The sequence below is a fragment of the Henckelia pumila genome, chromosome 4 (genome assembly GCF_033568475.1).
Source record: "Henckelia pumila isolate YLH828 chromosome 4, ASM3356847v2, whole genome shotgun sequence".
NCBI lineage: Eukaryota > Viridiplantae > Streptophyta > Magnoliopsida > Lamiales > Gesneriaceae > Henckelia > Henckelia pumila.
In genome coordinates, this window is record NC_133123.1 from 128,096,426 (window position 1) to 128,106,592 (window position 10,167).

At 32.0% G+C, this 10,167-nt stretch overlaps 1 protein-coding gene across 1 annotated transcript; it reads right to left on the bottom strand.

Annotated features, from left to right (window-relative positions):
* Window positions 1–203: 203 nt before the first annotated feature.
* LOC140866061 (protein DEFECTIVE IN MERISTEM SILENCING 3-like) lies at window positions 204–3,898 on the bottom strand. The gene is made up of 8 exons (XM_073270929.1): window positions 3,745–3,898; window positions 2,950–3,099; window positions 2,649–2,763; window positions 2,025–2,286; window positions 1,742–1,933; window positions 1,326–1,649; window positions 893–1,112; window positions 204–574 (listed from the first exon to the last, which is right to left on the bottom strand). Exons 1-8 carry the CDS (start codon window positions 3,799–3,801, stop codon window positions 548–550), a joined length of 1,347 nt encoding a protein of 448 aa, XP_073127030.1. The 5' UTR covers window positions 3,802–3,898; the 3' UTR covers window positions 204–547.
* Between the last annotated feature and the right edge of the window lie 6,269 nt (window positions 3,899–10,167).

The following is a 10,167-nucleotide window of genomic DNA, read 5'->3' on the forward strand; positions in this document are numbered from 1 at the left end:
ATGCATCATTAAATAAATGTCCTAAAGATACGAATCTCATTTTGAAATAAGATGGTAGCTGATTGTACAATTTGTCTGGCTTCAAATGTTGCCAATTTTGGTCAGATTTAAACAAAGAATGAAAAAAAAAATAAAAATGCATTAGAAGCTCCAATTTTAGAATGCGTTAAAAAGTAACAAGAAGTTATGAGCTATCAGATTTTAAAGAGGGTTGTATGCAATTTACCCCCTTTTTTTGGGTAATCACTTTAAAAAGGTTTTAAAAAAATCATCCAATCATCAACAAATAATCAGTTATGTCCAAAAAAGAAAAGAAAGAAAAGTGCCCCATTTCAATGAATATATCCAATTTGCCAGCAAAAAACTGAAGATGGTTGTCTTCACTAACCATAGCATCCCAGAAATGTGAAGAAGCATGTCCTGAATTAATACTGTAATGCAAAACAAGGTCCCAACAAAGATTAGTCGCTGAAATTAGTAATCTGGTTATATGGTTATCATGTGCAGCATCCTCAATCTCCTCTCTCATATCGTTGGCTCGCTAAAGTCATCTAGGAGCCGGAGCGCGTGCCACCTGATATTAGTGATTTAAAAAAACCAGCATTTATTATCAAAACACCAATATACGAATAACGAATAACAAAGTAAAAAGCAAAACAATTTTTTAACATGACGAGAGCAAAAAACAAAGAAGGATTTGATAGTATATCAGATAATGTTTCTCAATAACATACGTCTATTGGTCATTACGGAAAACATGTGATCGTAAATTGTAACTGTTATGTATTGGCCCAGATTAAGTGATGGGAAATTTTTCATCTGCTCCAGATCAAGACCGGGACTGAAGATAAATGTTATTTTATTGAATGGTACTGTACAATTGAGGCATTACCTGAGCCGTGTACATGGAGCTTTGAGCGATAAGTTTGAGAAACTCTTGCTTCTTTATCTCATAGTTGACCCTAGCATGGTCTAAGTATGACTGCTCTCTCACAAGATCTTCCGCCATTCGATCCTTCTTCCATTTTGTTTCCTTTATCTGGTTTTCAATCTCCAAGTATTTCTCAGGGAGGCTCAACCTTTCAAAGCCAACAGGAAACTTGACGTCTTCCCTTAAAAAAGAAAATTCGAGTGATTAATGAGATTACTGGATACAGGGAATGACATAAGAGATGTATACATAAATATAGGGTTTGGATATTCAAAGTCGGGCATCTGACTCATCTACTTGCCCACACACGACTCGTACACATGATTCAATTATGCAATTTTCAAGGAACTAATTCATGATATAGAGAATTACTAAATTAAGGCCAAGCTTTTACCGGGGAGGACCCAAACGAAACATTCCAGGACTTTTAATCATCCCTCCGTCCAGAGATATGGCTCCATCTGGTATATAAGGAAGAGCCTTTAGCATGTCTTCCCTTGACTTGTACACTTGCAACCTTGATAATAGGTTATAGAACAATGTTTCCCTGAGGCCAAATCCACTCTTCACAGTATAGTACAAGTGAGTTCTGTCAATATTTATCATATTCACAGCAAAACCAAGAAAGCCAGGAGGAGTTTCCCCATTGATTATTCTTGGTTTTAGAAGATCAAGCCTCCGTTGAGGATCATCGGCTAAAAAATCGCCAGGATATGGCCTATATACAAATACGACGAATGGAGCATAAAGTTGAGTAATTAGTGAAACATTATTTCATAGATGAAAAATTATGACTTTAGAAGGGTATACCTCAGATTTTCAAGGCAAATGACAAGAAATGGGTCATCAAGGGACCTCCTAGTTGAAGCTGCAAGTGCATGAAGGCCCAAGCTTTTATTTATTAAACCTTCTTTGTTGTATGCTTCTAAGGCCTTGACACCTTCATAGGTTTTGCAGACCACTGCTAGCATGGTTTCTAGGCCCAAATACTCGGCAAGAAGTCTAAGTTCCAAAATTAACAGCAAATATTTGAAGTCAATAACAGCAAATTTTTTTCTGTAGGAAAAGCCAAGATAAAGAAAAGTGAGCCAACCTGCTAAGGTTGTCATCATCAACCTTTCCAAGCGTAGCAACAATGCCAAGCACATCTTTTGTCAACGGGTGATCAGAAGCCTGAGATTCAGGTTGACTTCTTATCATACACAAAAGGGCAGCAGCGGATTTCTCATGCTTAAGAATATTACCAAGTGTCTCTTCCTCACTCTTCGAAATGTCAATGTCTTGGTTCTTTTTTGAACGTATGTCTTGGTTTTGTATTGAGGAGAAACTTGTTTTATGATACTTTTCAAGAGTTGCTGCAGGAACAAGTGGGTGAAAAAATTAAATAATAGTTTAGGATCTACACAACAAGGAAAGATAAATCAGTAGGTAAACCTAAGGCAGACACAACACAATGATCGCATGCTCATTAGATACTTGAGATGCAAATTGCAGCAAAATAACTGTGAGGTGGCATACATATCTCTTGAGTATGCAATAAATTTAGTTATAGTCTGATAATGCATAAAATTGTTCACCATAAGCAATATACATGTTCGATAATGTGCATGTTGCGAGCAACAATCTTAAAAATCCCTTGATTCTCGAATTGAAAGCATGAAATTTCCCAGTAAGTGCACCTGGCTGGGAAAGCCAGGTGTGATGCGATGATAGAAACCTGTCATATCTAGAATTGATTCCTCCAACTTAGTTTTCTGAGTTTTCAAGTATTTAATGTTGTCCTCATGATGCTTAATTCTTTGACCCAGCTCCTGTAGATCGTCCTGAAGTTGCTGCAACAATAAGTCCACATAATTTCATTCAGGCTATTGTTGTCCATCAAGCAACAAAGATAATAGAGAATGTAAGAGACGAATACTCTTTCCAAATCCGAAAACAATTAACAGTCATCACACATCATCTTATGCATGATCAAATAAACAGCATCATCAAAGGTTCAAGGAGAATTAGTCAAACACCTTGGAATGAATTATAATTGATCCAGCCTGCTGAATAAGCGGTCCATTTTGCATATCCTCTCCGGCAATCACATTGGGCGAATTCTGACCAGCAATATTAAGCGCCGCTGATGGGTCGGAGATAACCATTGCCCTTGGATTGATTGGCGGCTGGCATATCAAGTATATGGCATATCAAGTATATTACTCAGTTTTAGTTTCTATATGTGGCAAAGAGACACAAATTCTGAAGCATACGTCTAAAGTCCAGAAAGAAAGTAAACTAGGCACTAAACTTTCTCTGCGACGTCAGATATAAAAATGTCAACTCTCCAGGATTATTTGCTTCCTTCGTCATCTTTGCATCAACAACTAGTTTTCTCAAAATAAATACATTTTTCCAAGGAGACAATCCGTAATTTTTAATTTGTCATCTAAAACATCAAGTCATAAAAGAGACGCGCGAGATTGAAGCACCGAAGACAAATAAACATGGTAGAACAAAAATATACTACACGGCATCAAATTAATCAATCTGGAGATGAATTAGGTAGAATTTAACAAATTAAAATGTAATAATCGTTCAAGACCCAAAATTCCACTTTCTCCTTCGCAGCATTTTCAAATTTTGCATCAAGTCTAATCACCCTTTCCACAAATACAAGCTGCATGCTTAACATATTCAGTCCCGTGTACAGAAACGAACTAGAAACGCCTCAAATGAAAATAAAATACCAATTCGCAACTTAGTCAAGAAAAGAAACCAAGAATGGAAAAATTCAAATTAATTACAGAAAAACAACTAAAATTTTGAACCTGCAGTGATATCTCGGAATCTTTAGGTGTCAGCTTCTGATCGCCGCCGCCAAACATCGACGGGCGGCGGGGTGGCGCTGCTGCGGAGGGAGAAGGGAGAGCAGAGTAACACGATGAAAGTTTAAAGAGGGAGAAGACTGTAATGGTAGTATAAAGTATTTTTACTTATTTCTAATATAATAATATAGCCTTCACTCTGTTGTTCTTTTTTTATATACATATATATATTTATAAATGGATAATTTGCTCAAAAATCCCCAAATACAAACATGTTTTGCTTTGGGGTTCCTAGTCATAAAATGTGATATAAAACAATACAAAATGTGGTACAAAACCATACAAGATGTGGTACAAATTAACAAAAAATGTGGTACAAAAAAATGGCTAGGGAGTACAGAGCAAAACATGTTTGCATTGGGGATTTTTGAGCAATTTGCACTTTATATATATATTTGATCATAACATTCAAATGTAAATAATTATATATTAAAATAAATACATGAGATATTATTATTATATTGAAATAAATTATGAATGATAACTTTTTTGGAAAAAAAAAATATGAATGATACTGAATTGAGAGATGAAAAAAAATAAGGAATTTAGTGATAGATAATAAGCGATTTATTAGATATATGAATAAACTTAAAATTCAATATAACTTTGTTTTATTATAATTTTTCACTAAAAATTGAATATAAATTTTATCCACATGTTAAAAAATTTCACTAACACCTAATTGCTTCACAGATTAAAAAATGTTTTATGAAAATGTAAATTTATTTTTAAAAAATTATTTGCTCTTATTAATGAAGATTTTAATATGATTGAAAAATTGTTGAAAGTAGTCCATGTATTTAATGTCGATGATAGATTGACAAAAGAATAAATATAATACTATATATGAAAATAAATTGGGTAAACATTTGGAAGGGGATACTTCATGATTTTGAATTGTTAAATATAGTTTTGTGGTGATTTATGTATGTATGTATGTATGTATGTATGTATGTATGTATGTATATATATATGAGTAATTTTCAGCTGCCCAACTATTCCTGTCCAACTTGTCCCCGACCACTAAAACTCACTACCGGGTTTTAGTTGTTTTTTTAAAAAAACAAATCCGCATCACTAAAACCCATTACCGGGTTTTAGTTGTCGGGGACGAGTTGAGCATCATTGGTTGGACAGCTGAAAATTTATATATATATATATATAATTTTGTGGTAAATAATAATAATAATAATAATAAATGAAATTGAACAAATTTCATGTATCGAATTCATCACCTTTTGAAATTAATTTTGTGGAAATTTTTATGCAGACAACTGTGGGAAGAATGAATGCACATGATTTCTAGATTTGTACTTGCATTAATATCCCCTTCCATTGCATTGGTTAGCAGATCAAGCAATTGTCGAAAAAGGTGCATCCATGTAAGAATTCGAGTAATTTGTAAAATGCTTTAAAATGAAAAGAAATTTTTTTTGGTACCAATAGAAAAGTAATTCTTCTAATTCAATTCTTGATCATAACGATCCAATTTTCAGATTTTAAATTGAAAGGTCGATCGTCTCCATCGCCTTTTTTTTTTTTTTTTTTTTTTATCTTTGATGTAATTTAATTTTGCACGATTTTATATCTATTGATATGGTTTGTTTAAAAAAAATTTAAAAAAAAAAGGACTCATTTGTTTGGATAAGTTTTTGTGGTAAAAATAATAGGAAAAATAATATAATAGGACTCATTTATGATACATGTATAGTTTTAGGGGTGTATTCGTTGTAGATATTTGTCGAGTTGATGGATTTATACACACTTTTATAAAATCTCACATTCTTTTAAAGATTTTTATAGAATCTTGTTGATTTATTTCTCATGACTTTTATTGATATTTTTAAACTTTTTTCTAAAACTCTATGAATTTTGTAATTCATTATTTTTATTTTTATTTATTTCTTAGAATTATTAATCGAGTGTCGATAACTTTTATTTATATTTTTTTAAAATAATTTTATTTCTTTAACATATTTTTATCTATTAATGTAAATAATTTTTACTTATCAATTTGGTTTATAAAAATTGATAAGTAATATTAAATTTATTGCAATTAAGATATTAATATAACTCTATAAAATTTGAATATATTTAATTTTATATAGTATCCTTATTTATATAATATCTATATATATATACATGCACACATTCGTGTTAAAAAATTTTAAAACTACGTCAATATATCAAGTCAATATATATCAATCATATACCTATTATTATTATTATTATTATTATTATTATTATTATTATTATTATATTAAAGTAAATAAAATCACTATCGAAAATTTTGAGTTATAATAAAAAATTAAGCTTTATATTTAAAAAAATTTATAAAAAAATAATTAAAACATTAAAATTTATATGATAAATAATGAATTAATCATAAACAATAATTATTGTTATTTTCAATTTATGATCAATAAAATATTATAATTTTTTATCGTGTATTATAATAATTTTTTATTTAAAAAATTTAATAAATATGATTTTAAATCTCGTGAGATTTTGTAATTAAAATTCAAAAATTATGAATGATAAGTTTTTTTATTTTATTTTAGAAATAGAAAAATATGTTTGTATAAATATTATTTTTAATATAACTAGTATGTATGAGGCTAGTGTTAGTATAAAAACTATTTTAATAGAAATGAAAAAAATTGTGTGAGTTTGAATAAATGTCAATCCAAATCTTTAGGTTAAAACAAAGATAATTATTGACATTTTTTGTTGTATCTTAAGTTTTAATTATTGTACTTAATAGAATTACATAGAGTCTTTAAAAGTCTATTGACATTTTGAATACCTCTAGACTTTTATAGAGTTTTAAAAAGTCATGTTTGAATATCAAATGACTTTTTAAAACACATCTTGAATACCTCTAAACTTTTATGGAGTATATAAAAGTCTAAATTGAATACATCTAGACTTTTAAACTCCACAAAAGTCATTAAAAGTCTAGAACCTTAAAATTGTCGCATCTCGTGCTATATTATGTAACATATATTCTGTATGTCTCAAATATAGTAAGTTTCTACAAACTAAGGCAATCAAACTCTTGAGAAGTGCTGTTGATATTTTTTTTGGTGGATCAAATTCGATATACATGCTTACGGATAAAGAGATTATCACTCTAGATTTTTAATGAATATATCTGTGTCGATCTATATATACAGTAAAAACTAAAAAGTACTATTTTTTAATAGATGGGTTTTTTGTGTATTCACGAAATTCTATGAAATGAAGAATAGTATGAGATAGAACTATTGTTGGAACTTTACACAGTTTTGATATTTGCGAAACTGAACAGGAAAAGTCGTTAAAATGAACTCGCTCAACTGCACTCAATCAACAAACAAAACCAAAGAGGAAAAATGGTCAAGTCGCGGAGCTAAACTGTGGGGACCTCGGGTTGCTAATCTCATCTTAGGAAAATTAATGATTAATGAAACAATTAATCAAGTCTTTAAAATAATACTCAAACCAAATTCTAAAAAAAAAAAATTTAAAATCTTGCACCTCGCTCGATCGATTGAGTTCTTCCGATCGAGCGAGCTAGGAGTTGCAAACTCTCGGGTCTGAGCATACTTTGGCGCGCTCGATCCCGTAAACTCACACGATCGAGCGAGCCCAAAAATCAAATTCTTTGTTTTGAAAATTTACAGGCCGCGCTCGATCCGACGAGTTCACCCGATCGAGCGGGCTTCATTTCCAAAAAAATCTGCAGCTTTCATTTTGCTGTCAAAGCTGAAAATCCAATCCCAAAATCATGCAAATCCTACTCAGAACATGGTTTATCAATTCTGAAACATGCATATATACATAAACAAGAATCGAGCATAAAGTCATGCGTTTATTACATCAAACGGATCATTTAAAAAGAGATAAAATACACAACTATATCAAGTGGCATAAGTTTATTCCAACCAACATGGTTCTAACATGTTTGATGTTTCTAGACAACACAACTTCAACTAAAACCCGAGTCCTCACGTGCTAAACTATCTCCTGAGCTATCAATATTGTCTTTGACCAGCTCCTGCCCCCTCTGTTGCCATGCACACATACAAAACAAAGCAAAAGCCGGATAAACTTCGGTGAGAAATCATTCCCAGTATAATCGATATATAAAAAGCGTTAAATAAATCAGATCGACTCTATTCATAATCGACTCAACAATAGAGTAAATAACGCATATATCGATTAAGAATTGATTCATAAAACTTCGTTGCCATCAAGATTCGTAAACAATCTTGACATGGATATCCATCTATCGTAGCCATTCTTGACTAGAAAATAAGGTCGCCTCAGACCTTGACAATAGAATCAATTCCATACATATCATATCAACAACATATCGAATTCAAATATCCACTACCTGAGATGGATCAACAACATCAAATCAAATCAAAACGATAAACAAGTATGTGATTTTGGCGGGACAACTCAAGAAGCTTCATTCTCGAGTTTCAAATCTCTGACTTGCGATGTATTCTTATACCTTCGTATTGTCTTGGTTTTGAACGCTTCAAATTTGAAACATACAATCAAAACATTCATATCAAACTTCATTAAACTCTATCATTTCAAAATCGATTCAAAATCATCAATATATCTTCAATCAAAATAACTTAAACCTCGACTTTCTCTTCTTCGGTTCGAATTCAAGGTCTTGAGTCGTTAGCCTTCAAAACTAGTATGAAATTGAAGAATACAATTGCTAAAACATTAACAACATCTCAAAGAACGTCTCAGTTCAATCATCGACTATCAAAACGGTCTCAAAACACGAATCGACAGCATAGAGATTGAAAATTGGTAACCGACGAAATATCAAAATCAAATCTAACTATCAAATACTTGATTCATCAACAAAACATCATCATAATCTTCATACCAGCAGCTATAGGCACCTAATATAAGCTGGAAATCATGATTAAGTTCAAATAACATAAACTCTTCGGTCCGGTTTCGATATCGGAATGTATAAATGTCAAAGAACACATACATAACATCAATTTCTGATATCTACCAGATTTCGATCTTCAAAACATGCCAAAATAAATCAAGGCTTACATAAAATCAAAGACTTCGTCTCAAGGATTCAAGAACTCTTTTCGAAATCAAAATCGGACGATCGAATCAAAAGTTACGGAGTTTTGAAAATCGGAAAACAAAAGAAATATGAAGATCTCGGCTTCCTCTGTTCAAGTTTCTGAAATATTATGAGAAATACATGTATGCATGCTAATAAATCAAACCATAAGCGGATAACTTCCATTATAATTGCAATTTAGCCCCTCAATTCTTCAGTATTTGCAATTCGGTCCTCGGCCCTTATTTTAATTCAATTTCAATCCTAAATAATTTAAGAAAATTAGAATTTAAATTAAAATTCTAAATATTCCCAAATTAAATATACTTGGATTAAAATTAAATAATCTTGGATTAAATTAAATAATCCTGGATTAAATTAAATAATCTCGGGCCTTACATTTCTCCCCCACTAAGACATGAGTTCGTCCTTGAATTCATAAGCAGTCTAGATATGCAGTCTATATACACATAAGAATAAAGAATAACAGAAAACTGAATAAGAACTCACATCATTGGAATAGATAGGGAAATATCTGTCTCATGTCTTCTTCAGTTTCCCATGTCGCCTCTTCTGTGCCATGTCGACTCCACTGAACTTTAACTAACTGAATAGTCTTGTTTCTGAGTTGCTTTACCTTTCGATCCAAAATCTGAATCGGCTTCTCGAAATAACTCAAAGTGTCATCGAGTTCAGCTTCATCAACGTGGATAATATGCGATAAATCAGGCTGATACTTTCTCAGCATCGAAACATGGAAGACATCATGAATACCAGACAAAGATGGAGGAAGAGCGATTGCCTATCTTCTCCAGAATCTCATACGGCCCAATAAATCGTGGAGACAAATTTCCTCGTTTTCCAAATCGTACAGTACCCCTGAAAGGTGAAATCTTCAAGAATACTCTATCTCCATGTTCAAAAGATAACGGCCGTCGTCGAACATTCGCATATCTGGCCTGTCTATGCTGCGCTGTTCTGATTCTCTACTGTATCAACTTCACCTTTTCAGTCATCTGTCTTATCATATCCGGTCCCAATTCAGGCACCTCTGACACATAATCCCAATACAATGGCGATCTACATTTCTTTCCATAGAACGCTTCGAATGGAGCCATCTCTATACTCGTTTGATAACTGTTGTTATAAGAGAATTCCACAAGTGGTATAGAATCTTGTCATGTAATATCAAAATCAAGTATTACAGCTCTAAGAATATCCTCGAGAGTCTGAATGGTTCGTTCAGATTGACCATGTAGTAACCCGTATCC

Bases quoted from the DNA above. Each gene is read 5' to 3' on its own strand.
- LOC140866061 (XM_073270929.1), bottom strand. From the start codon at position 3,801: ATGTTTGGCGGCGGCGATCAGAAGCTGACACCTAAAGATTCCGAGATA. The intron at 3,100-3,744 runs GTTCAAAATTTT...TTGATATGCCAG, and splicing joins ATTCCGAGATATCACTGCAG to CCGCCAATCAATCCAAGGGC. The intron at 1,113-1,325 runs GTAAAAGCTTGG...TTCTTTTTTAAG, and splicing joins TTTCGTTTGGGTCCTCCCCG to GGAAGACGTCAAGTTTCCTG.